The sequence below is a fragment of the Rhopalosiphum padi genome, chromosome 1 (genome assembly GCF_020882245.1).
Source record: "Rhopalosiphum padi isolate XX-2018 chromosome 1, ASM2088224v1, whole genome shotgun sequence".
Classification (NCBI taxonomy): domain Eukaryota; kingdom Metazoa; phylum Arthropoda; class Insecta; order Hemiptera; family Aphididae; genus Rhopalosiphum; species Rhopalosiphum padi.
Genome location: NC_083597.1, coordinates 56,159,476 through 56,178,285, shown reverse-complemented (window position 1 = coordinate 56,178,285; position 18,810 = coordinate 56,159,476). Strand labels below are relative to the sequence as shown.

At 24.9% G+C, this 18,810-nt stretch overlaps 2 protein-coding genes across 2 annotated transcripts; both read right to left on the bottom strand.

The window, feature by feature from the left end:
• Positions 1-426: 426 nt before the first annotated feature.
• On the bottom strand, positions 427-10,995 carry LOC132931744 (uncharacterized). The gene is made up of 3 exons (XM_060997711.1): positions 10,779-10,995; positions 2,766-3,029; positions 427-1,638 (listed from the first exon to the last, which is right to left on the bottom strand). The coding sequence occupies exons 1-3, from the start codon at positions 10,828-10,830 to the stop codon at positions 1,421-1,423; spliced, it is 534 nt and encodes a 177-aa protein (XP_060853694.1). The 5' UTR covers positions 10,831-10,995; the 3' UTR covers positions 427-1,420.
• Positions 10,996-12,108: 1,113 nt separating this feature from the next.
• LOC132931745 (uncharacterized) lies at positions 12,109-17,142 on the bottom strand. The gene is made up of 3 exons (XM_060997713.1): positions 16,898-17,142; positions 15,638-15,838; positions 12,109-12,547 (listed from the first exon to the last, which is right to left on the bottom strand). The coding sequence occupies exons 1-3, from the start codon at positions 16,974-16,976 to the stop codon at positions 12,348-12,350; spliced, it is 480 nt and encodes a 159-aa protein (XP_060853696.1). The 5' UTR covers positions 16,977-17,142; the 3' UTR covers positions 12,109-12,347.
• Positions 17,143-18,810: the final 1,668 nt, after the last annotated feature.

Below are 18,810 nucleotides of genomic sequence, written 5' to 3'. Positions count from 1 at the left end.
CTTTTATAATAAGTTTAAATGTTTAATATTTTGTTATTATTATATAATACTTGTACGTTGTAGGTATCTCATAAAACCATTGGAATGCGTACTACGTTTACAAATTCCATCGAATTTTAGTAGATTAAAGTACACGGTCGAATTAGATTAACTCGAACTTTTAACTTCAACTTCGAGTTAACCAAGTTCGACTGTATTGTTAAATAGTGTATCGGAAAATTGTTAGAAGGCAATACCTATATTATATGCTCGAGCGCAATCGTAATGTGTTTTTTTCAGGTAAAAAAGTAAAACGGCTTCATTCAGCTAATTACTAGATCGCAATCGTGTTGCCTTTTTCGCTTGTAAAAATTAGGGTGGGCGCAATCGTGTTTCACCGACGTAAAAAGTAGGTATAATCAATAATCACGATAATACATGATAATATTCAATAAGTATTAAATAAATATATTTACTAATAAAAATGGTAGTCCGTGACATTAAGCAAATCTTGTTGGCCTTAATTCAGAAGGAAAATGTTTTTCATTTTAATTAAACTTAACAACAATAAATATTAAATGTGTAAATAGCTACTGAATAGTGAATTTATATATTCTTTCCGGGTATAAAAACCGTACCGAATACATGCAAAAAAAGGTATAATCAGTAGAATGTACAACAGTCAGCAATCACTCGACTTTTGTGGGAAGGTATAATCATATAAATAACAATAAATCACCTCTAAAGCGTTTCTCAAAAATACAATATTTTCTTAAATTAATTTTAAATTATGTGTAAATAATTATAAATTATAAATATATGTATTAAATAATTAATATTCGACATAACTTATTCTTATTTATCACCTTATAATTGAATAACCGGCTAAACAATTCATTTTGTGCAGTAGACCACAAGTTATGTTATATACATAATTGTAATTTCGTCAGTTTACCGCATAGTGCATTAGTGCATACATAATACATTATCAAATCCAATAGGTATACACTGTTATACATTATACAGCTATTTATAATATATAATACATTAAGTATATTATAATAAATTGCAAAAAAAAATTAAATCCTGTACCAATATATAATATTATAATCTACCTATAGGTAATTGACATAAAAAACAAAAACATTCAATAATTATGTAGGTATGCTACGTTTAAATAATATATATGTAAACATATTCTTTAGAATAATATTATAATACAACGTAAAAAGTAAAGAAAATAATGAAAACATTTCCGCAGGTATATAAAATGTATGCATACGTGCATACATAATGCATGGGTGTATTCTAAATTAAAATATTATTGTGTGGTTGAATAAGCTAACAGTTTAAGACAATATAACAAAACATAGTTATCAGGTACACTTTTCAATTTTAATGAAAACAGTATTGCGTTTGGGTTTCTATTACGATATTATTATTAGTGCTGTAGCCCATAGAATAGACACGTGGCCATCGCAGTCAAAATTATCGCGACCGCCGAAGACTTCAACGACCTAGAACCGTTACAACCATCGTCGTCGCACGAACCACAGTACTTGAGGGTTTTCAGCTCATCGTCGAGTCTTTGCATTCCTTTGCACAAGTCTGCTTTGTTATAAACGCATCCTCGAGCCACTCGTACAATATCTTCTCCGTCTGTATTATTTGATAAGTATGATATGTTTGGGTGTGTTGTACCGGGAACAGAAATATGTTACAACTATTAGATTAACGATAACAATATTTGTTTGTTATGAATTTATTAAAGCTATACAGTTTAAATGTAAATACATATTATCTGAGTTGTAATTAACACATTATGTTGAACAAATATTTTTTAATACATCAATGATTTTTTTTAATTTTTGAGATACTGTAATAAACCGTTTTTTAATAGAATTATCAATGTACCATAATATGTATCCATAAGGGTATAAAGTTAATAAATAAATCATATTAGTATAATTACACTAGTTTTTAAGTTTTTTAGCACATATGTATGTACATATTTTGGTAATATCTATAAATATAAACCCTAGTTATAATATCAATTTAGTATATGCATATGTGTTAGTTCAAATTGCCCTGTTTCTAAAAAATAAAATACCGAAAAATGACTTAATATTCTGATTATTTATTTTCACAAGACATAATTTTAAGATAACAAAATTATATTTTACTTTATGAGCGTGTGATATTAAAATAGATGTATAATATACGTATCTACATATTAAAAGTCGATTCATTTAACAGCAAAAACTCATAATTTATTATTACGATTTTCGAAAATAAAATCGTTTTTATTATGTTTTACAATTATACGTATGCAATTTTTAGTCTTTTGAATAAACATATACATATTTTTAATTTTATATTCCAAAGCAAAATATTTTCCTGAGAATTTCGGTGCATAAAATTGAATTAATAAAAATTTTACTACTAACTACTCGTTTGAAATTCGAGTTATTTAATATGTCAAATAACTTTAATAATATTCAAGATAATAATGAGTATTTACTGTTTATTTGTACATGTTTGAATATTTTTATAAGCGCAATAACATTTATATTTCTTTTTATGATAATTAGCTTTGCACAACCGTAATAAAATACTTTATAAAGGATATAATTCTACTTATAAATCTATTTAAGTTAATTGAAACAACTTATTACATTAATCCAAACTTCAAATTTAACTGTTAATCTATATTTTAAATTCTTTGAAACGAAACAAAAGTTTAAAAATCAGTTTAGAAATTTATAATTATATTCTAAAATACATACGTTTGAGTACTACTTTTGTGCATCCAACTGAATCTTCACTAATGATAGGCAAATTGAAATTGTTGTTATGATTGATGTTGAAACCTACTTGATTTGCGAAATTTTGTAGAGCATTACTTGCAGTATTTAGGGTGTTGCCTAGTTCGTGGTTGAAATCATTAATCGCTCTAGTATTACATTCAACTAAAAGATAATCATCTTTCATGAATGGGTCACCACAATTTTTGCTCCACCAGCCACAAGTGTAGCATTTTAGACCAGTACCTGATAATCAAACATTATACAATTAAACAAAAGAAAAACTGAAATGTGTACAAGGTTTAATAATTAATATAAATTACATAAGTATTAAATTCCATTAGATGTAAAAACATATTAATTAAAAAATAATATTTTCAATGTAAATATGACTATATATTTTTATTTTCTAACCTAACCTAACGATTTTATTATTATATGGTAGGTGTACCAATGCTTTAAAATATATTATAATATATTTAATAGGTATGTAGGTACATATTGTTATATTTCTAGCTTGTAGATAAATGTAAATTCTTATAAAATACGATATACCTATTGGCTATTATAATTTTGAAAAGAAAATATTTTTTTTTTATAATTTCCAATGATCTATTCCTCTATTAAAATAAAATATAACATACTAGCTATAATCTATAAATTATATCATTATAAAAATTCAGTGATGATCTAAAGACTGGAATTCTGAACGATTAAACTCTAATAAAACATAGCGTTTCATTAATTATTATATTTGTACAATGTGTCAATGTGTTACATATTAAATACTTACATAGCCCAACTTGGCTACACTATAAATATTTCGGAGTACACAAGTATCGTGATCCTAAACCTATAAATCATGAATATTAAGAGTACAATTGTCAGTGTTTAAATATTATAAGCACAGGCAGTATAGATATAAGTGGCCAGTCAGTATATAACTATATAATAACTACTTTCATTAAATGTGCGCATTTATATAGGAAAATACATAAACATAAATAAAGTATTTTTTTATTATGATAATTGTTCATTAAATATATTAGATCTACGCGTGATATACCCACCATGCCTAGTATACATGTGCCCCAAGGGGAAATACCGGCTAGCATTATATAATAGTATACCTTAAATTATTACAAAAATAAAAAACCATTAAAAGGTTGGTCTAACTTTTTATATTTTTAGTTATGGACAATTTAACTTGTATTAAACAAAACCGAATGTACCGCACATATGCTGCTGTATCTTTTAAGACTATAGATTTTTATCGTAATTTTTTATTAATTCTAAAGTAATTTTACTGTATTATAAACTAACATACATAATTAAATCTATAATGTACAAATTATTTTTATTAAATTTAAAAAAAAAATTAGCATTTTTGAAAGTGAATTGCATAAAACTCAAAATAAAACCGTATTTACTACATTTTTAATTTTATTTTATTATTCTAATGAATAATACCTAGAATTACTTTAAAATGTTTATTTTCGTATCTTCCATTATTTCAAAGTAATACGCTTCCCTGCGTAATTAGCTTAAGATTCTCAGAATTGTTTATCAGTTTATGTAAGGGGTTAAATGGAAAAAAATGTTTTTCATACCGTAGTTATAATTGCGATTTATTAACAGCACAATTATTTTATTTTATATTGTATGTTCGTTAAATTTTAGTTGTCCGTATTGAATAGCAAATGTACCACACGTGTGGTAGGTTCGGTTATTAAAAAAAAAAAAGTTAAATTGCTCATAACTAAAAAAATAAAAGAGTTAGATTCCCTCCTTAAAGAGGTTTTTCATGGCTTGAGGTATACTATCAACTATCATAGTATCATATGACACCGGCTGGTCACTTCCCCTTCGATACATATTGTATATAAATTGTATATAATATTATACCTAAATATTATATTAATATCCTTGCGCTCGAAAATAAGTTGATACTCCTCGAATCCTCGAAAATCAGCTATCTATAGGCTATAACTTATATAATTGTTATATGTATTGAGTTTTCTTTTAGATATTAATTTCTTCAACCCAACATTAGCCCCCCCCTTATATCAACCCCTTATACGTCTAGTTACGTAAATATGTACATTACATATTACGGCGTCAATTCGCTGTATACATATAGACATTTATGATGAGTAATGAGTATAATTTAGAGTATGGTTTCATTCCAAATAGGTAAATTAATTTTATTAATCTAAAATAACGATTTAAGATAATTTTTTTATGTTTTTATGATGTATCCACTATAAGTACTATCCATTATCCATGTTAATTAATAATAAATAATTATAAGACCAGTACCTATTTCAAGAAACTTATACTACGTGTTTCACTAAAGAATGTCAAAATATTTAGATACGTTATCAAAATGATTTGCAATTTTATTTGTTTCGGATGTAAAAACCATATTAATAATCGTGTGATATAGGAGTGTTGTAACAAATAATGACTAATGACTAATATTATTTTTCACTTTACAAATATAGTAACAACAAAAAATATAATATATATATATGTATAAATTTATAATTATTATATTTCAAGGTTACTAATCTACCATATGTTTGTCTACACATATAGGTATATAAAGACATAAAGTATGACAATGTAGTATGTGTTTAACCATTTTAACCTAACCCACACTAATACACAAAACAAGATTTTTATACTTGATAATTTTTTTAAGCGAATAACAATAATATAATATTTCTATTACTTTAAAATGTTAATGGATTTTGTACATCTATAAGAAACAATTTATATAATAAGTTTTACATTATTTTTTTTTATTGTATTTTTGTAATTTAATGAGTATAAAATATGATCTGTTTAATCATACGTAACTAATTCGTAATATTATAAAATTGTTTTTTTTAGTCATTATATAATCGTAAGGTTCATCATATTGAATACAAAATGATTTTATATTTTCGTATTAACCAACTAATTTTTGTTAAAATTGTAATTGTTTAAACTACCACATAGGTTTATTATAATACAAAACTAATTGTTATTAAATCAGTATTCACACATTTTATTCCAATTTATTATACTAAATAATAATTGGTTATTATATTTCTAATTTTAATTAAATAAAATTAATGGCACCTATATAAATAATCATAAGAAAACTGACGTGAAAATCATCATAATCTAGTTTTAAATATAATCGTGATGACATGTTTAAAGCCTTAAATAAGCATTTAAATGTATATCCCTATACACCAATACTGCGTTTTTATTATAAGTTATAATTTGTAAACGATATTTAAAATGTATTATATCTAAAGGTAGATAAGTGCGATCCTTGCGGACTGCGGTTCATCGTTCATAGTCTTATTGCAATAATTAACCTTCCGAAATTCAATAATCACTCAATCATATTGAAACAGTAGTTAAACAGGTTTTTTTTTATTTATACATGTGTATTCAAAATGTTAAATATGTTTTACGTTAATGCCTATTTTATGGTAAAATACTCATATGTCTTAATAGCAGTATGTATTTATATATTTTTATATATAATATAGATAATGTGCTTTCTATTGTTTTTGACATAAATCATTAGCATTACTTTATAAGACAATTAAACATAATGTACAAATAATTTAAATCAAACGATAAGGTGTTTATAACTATGTTGGCGAGGTTTATTCATACAGATCTTCCCATTTATTAACGAAAAATATCCAATACTATAAACTTATAATAATAAATTATTATAGAGACTATTTCTTTATACATATTGTTATACCCACAGGTATAGAATTATTATTATTATTTATTCTATATATTTGTGGTTATACCTATCTAAAACCTACTTAAAATAAATTAAGAACATATTCTACATATTTATAAATTTTGATAGAACTTAATTAAACCTAATCATGCAGTCATTCTTTTTGATTTGATTTCAATAAAAATTAACGGAGGAATTATCTTATTATAGAATTATTTCTCATTAATTACTTATTCGATGGCCATTGAACTGGCTCCCAATTTTGGATTAAATATGAAATCGACCTTTAAGTTAACTTTTGAAAATATCTATTTGAATTGGCTCCTCAATTTATAAAATAATATGATTCAACAAAGGTTTCTCATATTATACGCATTTACTTTTACAGTCATTCGCACTTTGCACTTAAATTAGTCTGACTCTGACTCGTTCAAATATTTCGATTCCAAATTTATTAAACTATTATCAAAGCATCAACTAAATTATTATTTAGACAGAGGACTTGTAGTGTTTGCATATTAATTTTGCACAATTACAAAACAGGAGCAAGAAATAATTAATACGTTTTATGCCAATAAAAAACTAGTTTTGTAATTTTATTTTATTATTTTTGTTTTGAGTCAAATTACTTTCATTTTATACATTTTATAGATACATATTTTAATTAATTGATAATTTTATCAGTATTTTATCCACTGTTTTTTTTTTATTTCATTTAAAATACAACCATAAATGTTAGATTTAAATTGCTATCATATTATGTGGTTGTCTATTTGTAGACGTATATTTTGAGTGATTGTAAACTCAGCCCGTGTTTTTTTCAGGTAAAAATTATTGACGTGTAAAATCAGCCCAAATAAAAATAATCGTGTAATTTTCTTATAATATTTTTAAAAACGATTTAGCATTACTATACGAGGAAGCGATTCTCATTATCATCCAAAAATTATTTTTATTTTTGTATTATAATTTATGGTATAAAATTCGTAATAATATAGATAATGTTTCAATGATGGATTTAATTTGAATATTCAGTATAAAAAATATGAGTAAAATTGTAAATGTAAAAAAGTAAAAGTAAAATGTATTTATGTAAAATTTTTAGTGTAAAAAAATGTAAAAATTAATTAAAATTGTTAAATTATTATATTTATTGATCAAAATTATCGGGCCAAGTTTACAACCGACCTTTTTTATCATCTTAAATTTCCGGGCCAAGTTAACACCACAAAAAAAGTAACCTAGTTTACATTTGCCCTATATTTTTCATAAAAGGCTAAAAGTGCTTGAGGATCGCCGACTGTCCGACTAGATTAATTTTCCTTTTATTAATTTACCTATAGAATAATATAAAGAATTGTTCACGGTACAAAATATAATCGATAATGTTGAATGTCGATGTATAGGCGATCATTAGAATATGTATATATTCCAATATTATATTCACATATATCACATGCAATGCTTAGTGCGTTTCTATAAACGGTCGACAATAATACTCGTTCTGTTAGCAATTAATATTATTTATAGTTATTTATTTTTAGATACATAATGAATTAGATAATAAAGTGAATCTTTATCTTATCAGTTCACTTTTTTTTTTAAATTCTAGTTTTAAATTTCATATTTAAAATGCATATTTTGAATGTTAAAGTGTGATTATTAGCCTTGCAAATCTTCTGCCCTAATAGTGACCTACTAATTACTACATAGGTGCAATATACCTATAATACTACAAATAGATACTATAATTATTTACACAATATAAATATATATTATATTATTATTTGATTTCCAATCAATTGACCATAAAATATAATATATTATAATATTATTGAATAAGTAGAAATTGTATGTGCAAAAAAATATGTTTTTGAAATAAACGAAACGTAATAATAATATATTCATAATACATATTAAAATATAGTAAACTATAGTAATAAATTTAAATTAGTGTTAATCTCTACACTCGTTTAAACAATTTTTAATAATATCGTATCCATATTCAATTTATGTTTTTTTTTTTTGATTTGACAAAAAATAATTAGGTTAGATACAACCACAGACCATATTATATTATTATAGTCTATTAATTATATATTAATTAATAATTATACATTTTAGAATGTAAGTGCATGATATACTCGTATATTATATTACATTCAAATAATCAAGCCGATACGGCAATAATTTTTTTTTTACATAAATAGTGTTTCCGCATTAACGCCTTGTAAAATAAATACTTATTAAGATTATGAATGTATAAAACAAAAATAATTAGTACTAGCAGTAGGTAGTGGACTAGTAAGTAGTAGGTACTGACCAATTATTAGTTAATATTTATGTGTTAACATAGCCATTTTAACTTTTGGAGTGTATTGATATTTGATAACAATAACAACAACACAATTTTATAAACTTGAATTCGTTGTTGATAGGTAGTCGAAGAGAAATGACAATTGCCTTAACGTACAATTGACATTTTAGATATTCTTTTTTCAAAATGTATCATAATAATTTTGGTATGTCAATGTGTGCGCATTTGAAGTTTGAACATTACATTTAATCTATACTGCCCAGTTAAAATAATTTAATAATATTCATTATTTCTTATACAATTTTTAATTAATGTAAATTAATATTTTTTTAGTTTTCATATTTACATATTAAATATTATGATATAGTAAATTAGTATTATATTGTGGTACTACAAAACTTTTAACAGCAGTTGCATTTTACTAAAGCCTTCCAAATGGTTTTATATAAATACCTACAGTTTGAAAATCCTACATTACGTTTTATAAATTCATAGTTAGGCTTACTGATTTTGACAATTTTATTTTAAATCATCTTTATTTTTACGAATTAGTCGAATTTCATAACTCAGTATATTGGATTATATATTGGTTAAATATATTTAATTTGCATAAGGTGTTATACAAAATGTAAAATAATATACAATTAATAATTTATTACGCTTTTCTTATTTTCATTATTAATACTGTATAAAAATTAACGAAAAAACAACAACAACAATATTATTAATGTAATAATTAGCAATGGATTTTTTATAACCTTCGACGAGTCCTTGTCATCATGGGTACTACAACAGTAAAATAGTGTTAGTGGTATATTAATTTTCCGGGGGAGTCATGGTTCACTGATTATTTTTTTTTAAGTAGGTAAACAAATAAAAATGTGCTCATTAAAATCTTCATTTGGATATCATGAATGTTTAGTTTAAAGTTCTGTACATTATATTACGCATATTATGTTGATTTACTATTATAACATTTATAACATATAGCCATAACTTCTACCAGCCATCGCCCACCAGATGTTTTGTTAGTAGAGCTAGGAATTTAATGCACTGTAAAACATTACAATTGCAGTTATTAAATTCCAATAAGCACTTACACTAAAACATGCACATTACATATAAAATAATATCATTTCTTGGTGAAAAACATATTAATGTTCATATTTTGTTTGAACAAAAATAAAATTAATAAAATTAAATCAGGTAATTACTAATCAAAAAAATCTGTAGGTACTTTTAAATTTAAAAGTTAAAAAATTTTTAGTAAATAAAATCAATGAATACCTATAAATTCACAGCGCTATTGATTATTATTCATGACTACCCTTTTACAAGCGTTAGTGATTTCCTACTTGCTTAATAATTAGTATAATAATATCCATAAATTATACATCACAATTTATTTTCAATAACCAATATTTTTTTACAACATAATTAATAGAATTAAAATAGTTATAGAACAATAATATCAATAATCAATATTTATATAAAGGAAATAGTTTGTACAAAAATGTGTAGGTATACCTACAAAATATTTTTTGGTCACAAACTCGTAAATAGGTAGATGGAAATATTATTGATACCTAACTTAATGCTGTGGATAGAGTATACTGTATGTTACGTAAATTACGCGCAGGTACCAAAAGTATCTATACTACTCGCCGTGTAGTTGTAATAATAGATACGGTGAAAGTCTACACCACGTTACATCGACGTCCGGTTATAAGTTTATAACACGAGTATAGGTACAAAACCTGCCTATCTAGTTTAAAAATAAAATCCTTTTTTTGCGAATTTGCAAATCATTGAAGAAAACAATATCACAAAGGACAGCATTTAAAACGATGTCAAAAAAATAAGAACGGTTTTAAAAATATAAAAATTGAAATCGTCAAGAAACAAATAAAAAATCACTTACTTGATCCAAAGAAAGCGATTAAACATAACAATATCGATATAGTTGATTTCATATTTGTTAGTTATTTTTTTTTTTTAGGTAAATATTATTAACACAATTATTATTTAGGTATAACGTATAACAAACAGTAATATTGAAATTGACCACTTCTATTATAGTTGTTGTCGCTGTGGGTACTAACGGACAAGTGTCTGCAGACTGCAAATGGTTCTGACTCTCACGCACCTCTCTAAAAACTATTCTGCGTACACCTACCACTAGCCGACCTTGGGCTTGCCCAACGTGCGTTTTCAAACGTAGTTGTTTGTTATTGTTATTGTTATTTTTTGTTCTTTTCATACTTCTCTCTTCTGAAACATTTCGTTGATGTTATTATTTATTATATGCAGTTCACTTTATAAAAAGTCTGTAATACATTTATTCTCTACTAGCCGGGCAAAGAATTATTAATAATAGTTAAAACTTAAAATAAATAATAAATAATTACATTATGGACTTCATTTTATGAGGTATAAAATATGAAATACTAATTCGCAATAATGATGACAAATTAGTTTACTTATAGACTATAGTAAAATGTTAACTGACAAGTTCTAAAACAATTATGCATATAAATTATGTATACGAATGACCAATAAGTATAATATGATGTATAATTGCGGTTTAAAATATAAATAATACGCCACTCATTGTTGTATAAAAATAACATATTTTTTTTTTTTTAAAAACCTCTGCAGGAACTTAACTATATTTGTATAGGTACAACTATTATGAAACTCTTTGAGGCCATTTTCACTGATATAATTCATTATTCAATTTTGAATCTCAAAAAAAAAAAAAAAAAATATTACATTATTAACTGGTGTTTATATCTTTTAGAACTTATATTAATGTATAGGCATATTGAACGTTATTTTATAATTATCCAATAACTTTGATTTCATTTTATTCGAGTTTTAATTTTTATATTCAAATACACAATTATAATTTATAATTATAAGTTATAACACATATTTACACTCTAGATCCAAAATGTTGTATCTACATAAATTATACTATATAATATACAATTGTTTTCAACTTTCACGTTTATATTTTAACGCTGGAATAAAGATGTTTGAAATTAGAATTTTAACCATAATATTTATCATGATTCATGATGTGCAATGCACATTAGATAGTTTTTTGACTGTTCTATCGTAAATCGATAATCGTAATTCAGTAATTGTATTATAATTGTTTTACTCTACGTTATACAAATAGCTTATAACTTTATTATAAACAATATAAACTATTATAAGTATTATACTTTTCGCTTTAATGAAAAACATACATTTATAAAATACTTTATTATAGAAAAATAGTGACATACCTAGTTAACTTATAATTGTATGCTACAAAAGTTTCAACTAATAAAAACAGTATTATTTATTTTCAAAGTATATTTTTTGTCATACAGGTACCAGATGCTGGTTTAGATTTTATACTTCTCAATATTTATTAAAAATACTTGCATCCGTTATTAAATAAAAAATATTTGTCTTGTATTTGAGAGTAATCTCCTCATTCCTACAAAATAAGGATAGCGAATGTTGCTGCCACTACAGTAGCAAACGCTATGTATGTCTTTTGCGCCGAGTTACAATAATCTGTTAAACAAGTGCACACGTCCTGTTTACCACCAAATCCGGATCGATGGTAACATTTATTATTGTAATTTGAAACATCCCAGCCACATGTCCTGATGATCCGATTTTTATCTGATGGTACTGCAACAAAGAAAACAATAAATCAGTTATCCATTAAATAATGTAATATTTTTATGTAAGTTGATGTTATTTTTAGAATATTTTAAATTCTATGTGGGTTACGATTAATATATATATATTAGGTTTAATAAAGACTAAAGATTTTCATAAATATAAATAAAGTTTCTTTTTTATAAGTACAAGACCATTCTTAGTGTGAATAATATCATACATTTTTAGTAATATAATTGACTTTATAAACCTTATTCGTATTATAGTTTGAAAATAATTGGCTTATATTTTAATTATGAACAAAATAATATATTTTAATTATAATTCCTCAAATTTCGACGATTTGATTTCTTGGTACATTTACAAAATGTTGAAAACAAATTAGTATATTTAAATATGAAACCTTAGTATGCTATCAAATTCACCAGAATTACAATATTCAGTATATTAAGAATTTTATTTTTATATACATTTAAAAATTAAAATTTTGAACTCTACTAATACCAGTAATAACAAACCCAACTCAGAATATATTTTTTAATTAAGTGGCTTAACATTGCTTTCATAGTTTCATATAGAAAATAATAATATAATACTGACTTGCAAAGAGTAGATATTAAATTCTAATGATTAAAACTAATCGAAACGAATGTCAAATAAATAAATTTAATACCTACACTGTAAACAAAATTATATTTATTAACGCAGCCCAATTGGCTCTAAAAATTATAGGTATGTACATTTCAAACAGTTTAGATAATAGTTAATAGACTATACAATAACATATACACGCACTAACTGCATTTATATCATTGTATCATTGAGCATGATAAATTTTGACCTTATCCAAAAAATTTACCACAAATAATATAGCCTTATAGGCAATTGTAAATATATTATTAAAGTAGGGTATAACTATGATGTTAAAGTTAAAATATGATTAATAATAATACAATAATTCATAAAGCCATAAAGGGCTAAAAAAAGAAGAGATTTTTACTTTTGATATACCTAGTACCTACAAGTAATGGTAGACACGTGCTGCTTTAACAGGCTGTGATACAATGTTTTGAAGTGTCAGTGCACTCAGTTCAGAGTTCAGACTCCCTCTTTAATAATTTAAATAATGTCAGACATGTGTGTTAAATAGGCTTATTGAATATTTAAGTGTAACTTAAAATTAATTGTTATTTAAAACTAGTATTTTAACCTAACGTTTTAAAAAAAATATAAACAATATTCATTATTTTCTTTTTCAATAATTTAAAAATATTTATTATTACATCGAATAATTAAAAATTATTTGAACTTGGGGATTATATTAATAATAAGATCACAAAACTCATGTAAATATGCTCTCTATAATCTATATCATTAATATGTTAAATGGACTGCGTTTAATTATTATTTATAAAACTAAATTACTAAACTTAATATTTTGGCTAACTGTTTACTGTAGAATACAAAAATAACTGTTATAAACGAGACCAATCATTCATATAATAAGTGCCCAGGTTTAGGAAAATTATGTAAATCGATTGATTTAAAAGTTCATTTCTCGTTAAGTTTTGTTTTGAAGTTGTTGGATATTATATTATTACTTAGAAAATCGTAGTTATTACAAAATAGTTATTACAAAAAATACATTTTTACTATTTTTTTTATCGTTAACACTTAAGATATTTTTATTTTTTTGAATGACTTAATTTCATTATTTCTATAATAACCTAATTATAAATAAATATTATATAAGTTAAAAATTTTGGAATTTTGATGAACGGAGTTACATATTATATGTTATCAGTTAAACGAAAATTAGGTATAAAAATGTAATTATTATATATTAAGATTCTTATTATAAAACAATTATACTTATATAGCCATTTAGCAAAATATAATATTGTTGAAATAAAGTATTAGCTTCATTTTTTAAATTGATTTTATCAATAGGTATAGGTAATACACTAATACACCTGAACAGCATAATAAAAATAGTAAAAATAATTTTTTTAACAATTTTATTTTCCACCTGATGATTTTGTAGTATTCAAAAAAAAATTTTTCAAAAAACGTTTAAAGCTTAAAAATTTCGAGAAAATAATTATATACTTTCAAAAATCACTTTATACTTAAGATTTAAGAACTATGAAAGTAAAAATAGCTATACTCTAAATTTGTTATATTAATTTAATTTTTATTACTTAACATACATTAATATCTTAAGTTTTAAAAAAATATTTATGTATATTATTATGTACTGGTAAATAGTGTATTAATTTAGTAGAAATAGCTTGTTAGTTGTCGAAACCAAATTTAATCTTCAATATTTTCATATTATTACCTATTGTATTTAAATTTAAATGCATTTCGCATTTGAAAAGCATTACGAATAGTATGCATGTTTTAAACTAGGTACAGAAGAAAACACAATCACTTCAATAATATATAAAAAAAACTTTACTACTCATTGTTTCTTTAAATTTCTATTTTAAAATTTTAGAACGATTTTAAAAATGATTCCACGGTAAGAATGTTGTATAAAATACTGTTAATTATTTGTGTTGGTTGTACGTCATTGGCTATCTTCCAAACTGTTAATATTTTATTATTAGATTACAAAATAAACATTTTAATATCTAATTTCAAAATCACATATGCATATGCCCTTAAAAATAAATCATAATTTTCTTTGATATCAATAATTTTAAGCATTAAATATTGTTAAGAAAAATATAAAATAATTTATTTAAATAAAGTTGTATTTATATAAAATTTTAATTGTTTTACTTATTATTATTATTTATTGTAAACAATTTTGAAGCAGAATACAGTATAATATTATAGTTAATATTAAATCAATATAGGTATTAAAAATAAGTATTAAATCAAATATATATTACAAAATACAAACTAAAAATTACACCTAACTCTTTATACTTGTAATGTTAATTAACCCTATGCATTCATTTTAGAATAGTATCCTTTTTAATTTTGTATTTTGTTCTTTCACTATCACCACTTTAATTTTAATTTAAACAGTTAAATATATCCCCTTCATAAAATAAGGTCCGATTTAGTAGTCTGGCAATTTATACTTACATCCGTTGACCTCCGGTTCGATTGTTTGTATAATTTTTCTACAGAGAGTATAATTTTTGCGACTATCCTCTGGAACACCTATGTTTAATTTTGAGCATTCAGTTTTAAAATGATCTGGAAGTTTTTCCTGAGCACATGCCGTGTCATTATGGCTATTGCACACATAACAACGTATCTCATTTTTCTCACTTTCTGCTTTCACTGGAAACAAAAATTTAAAAATATGTAAATAGTTTATTTAATTGGACTGTTTTTTTATAAATATATTTTAATATTGTACGCTATATATTTGATAGATATTTATAGAGCCATAAGTAATAACAATACATATCCCTACAATACGATGGAAAACATTTACTTTTTCAAATGTGTATTCTTATTTCTTATTGTTACAAATGGAATTTATAAAAGAATTTTTATCGTTTTAGTAAATTTACACAAGCCAAATGTAACAAAAATCACAATATTTTATAAACACACACCTAACAATTATTTTTCTCTTATAATAATAATTAATAACGAGTAACACGGCCATAAACGCATGACTGCCTTTTTATGTAGGTACATTATGTAATATAAATATAATATAGCCATATAAGAAAAAAAGATGGAAAACAGTAAAACAAATAAGATGAGGTAATATTATAACATAAATATATATTATATTATTATAGGTACGGATAAAGCTTAAATGAAACTATATTAATACGAAATATAAATAATGTACAAAACACTACCTATTTGGTGCGGTAAAGATTTCATTAGAAAATTTTCCACCTACTATTATACAAAATAATCCATTGACAATACATAGGTAGGTGCATTCTGCATATTATACCATAATATATATTGTAGTATAGTCACGATTTTGTATTTAAAATATTTGCGTCCCAAAGCGCACATACAATTTAAGTTTCCCCTGAATGTATATAAATTTGAAATTTTTCAATATTTCGTAGATTTTTTTCTTCTTACTCGTAATATTATTATTGTCTAACAATAAATTCTAAAAACACATTCAGTATAGGTAGATATTTTTTTTCTCAATCTACTACAATAATACATTGATAACATGCCACCATTACCCTTATAAAATTATATAAAAAAAAATGTACTCGGGTATTTTAATACATAATACTCGGACTATGGTATAACATTTTACCTCTACCTCCGAGCGTGCACCCCAAATAAACCATCAAATATAATATTATATAGACAGGTACACAATAATAATATATCAATTTAACATTATACGCTTACCAGTGTGTGTGTTAAAAACGGTCGAGACGGCGATCAACGCTATCGCTGCGTAAGCAAAGGACGTGACGGAGCAGTACATGGTGCGTGTCGGGACGGTCGAGCGCAACACAGGAGCCCCGGGACTACGCCGAGTCTACTCCACGGGTATAAATTAATGATCTGCAATCGCGGGCGGCGCACTCAAAGGCCGGCGGCGACGGAATGGTGAACCGTGTGTGTACGTTGACCGGTGTGATTTGCGACTCTCCCGGAAGCCCAATTAGGCCAATTGGCCTCAGCCACCGCCGCCGCTACCACCCCACCCAGCTATCATGACTCGTCTCGGCGCGTACCTACGCGATATTATATTATTATTATTATATTATTACACGTTCGTATTTTTATTATAATATATTATTACCATTAAGGTTGTTGTTATTTGGTTCGCGTTTTATGTGCCGTGTGACTACGCACGTTATCCTGTACCGCCGGATAGACTTCGAAATTAGGGTGTCCCCCGATCCCCGCCACATAACCGCACTACAGCTGGGGACTTGTGAACTTATATTTGAATAATTGAATGCGTTAATTTCGAAAAAAAATTATGATAATATATATACCTACCTATAACTGTAAGTTGCCTCACGGTTTCCGAAAAAAATAATATTATTGTATATACAGAGTGCTTCTATGGTGGAACTCCGGTTGCAAATTCATATTTTTGATTTTACAACGGCAGGTTTAAAAAAAAAGTCGTCTTACTCCTTATTCGAAAATAAAAAATTGTAATCCTTAAGTAGTTAAGTAAAATAAGATTAATTTCAAAAGTAATTTTTTGTACAACACAATTGAGCATGAAATATATTGATATAAGTCTAATATCTTGGTTTCCAGCGTGTTTTGGGTTGGCAAGAAATGTAATTTATCCAATGATGTGTAAACGGGGGAGGTGGTGGGTGTTCAAACACTTCAACTGCAGCACATTGTTTTTTTATACACTATATAAAAACGCGATGTTTTTAAAAAACACGTATAATGGGAAATTTCGGTGTATATACCACTACTACAGCCGGTGTATCTAATTTTGCACGACAATTTTATCGACCAATAATGATGCCGACGTTCAAATGTTTATTATCATCATATCTTCTATAAGTGATTTTTTTCTATGCATATTTGATTATGACGAACTACTATTATAAGGACTACGTATCTATTTGTATAGAAAAGCTAAATTGTAATTCAAAGATCAATATAACACATATTACCTATAGGTATTCGTTAATTTTACATAAATTATAAAATTGATCATATTTAACATATTGTCCTATCGAAAATACAAGAGTTAAGTCTATAGCAAAATATTGACAATCGATTTAAAAAAAAAACTTTGGAAACAATAAAACAGGAAAATATCCTATTAAAATAATATCTGGAACTCCGTATAGGTACATGGTAAGATATACATGGTACATACATGAATATAAAGATAAGTAGATATACTAGATGATATAATATAAGTAGCACCAAATAAAACTACTGATTAATTATCGTTCATTAAAAAGTTATACTAAAAAGTAAAAACTAATAAAATGTATAAAATAAGTCGCTCTTAATATCATTCAACAGCAGCAAAAAAAAAAAATGATGTATGCGTAGATATTATATTTTATAAAATTATTAATATATCTACTATTAAAAGAATTAAATTAAATTAAATAAAACAATAACAATTTTAAAATACCTTATTACCCGTGGACCAAAAAATTAATATTAATTACTGTTTTAATTTCTATATACCGATTATTGATTAAAATTATTTATATAGACTATAAGTATAGGTACATTGTTTACTCTATCTATAGTATACATCACTTTGAGTGATTCCCCATCATTAATAACTATAATATATGTTATTTGATTTTAAAAAATAT

Bases quoted from the DNA above. Each gene is read 5' to 3' on its own strand.
- LOC132931744 (XM_060997711.1), bottom strand. From the start codon at position 10,830: ATGAAATCAACTATATCGATATTGTTATGTTTAATCGCTTTCTTTGGA. The intron at 3,030-10,778 runs GTAAGTGATTTT...TTTGATTATCAG, and splicing joins AATCGCTTTCTTTGGATCAA to GTACTGGTCTAAAATGCTAC. The intron at 1,639-2,765 runs GTATGTATTTTA...CAAATAATACAG, and splicing joins CACAAAAGTAGTACTCAAAC to ACGGAGAAGATATTGTACGA.
- LOC132931745 (XM_060997713.1), bottom strand. From the start codon at position 16,976: ATGTACTGCTCCGTCACGTCCTTTGCTTACGCAGCGATAGCGTTGATC. The intron at 15,839-16,897 runs GTAAGCGTATAA...TTTTGTTTCCAG, and splicing joins CGTTTTTAACACACACACTG to TGAAAGCAGAAAGTGAGAAA. The intron at 12,548-15,637 runs GTAAGTATAAAT...TCTTTGTTGCAG, and splicing joins CGAACCGGAGGTCAACGGAT to TACCATCAGATAAAAATCGG.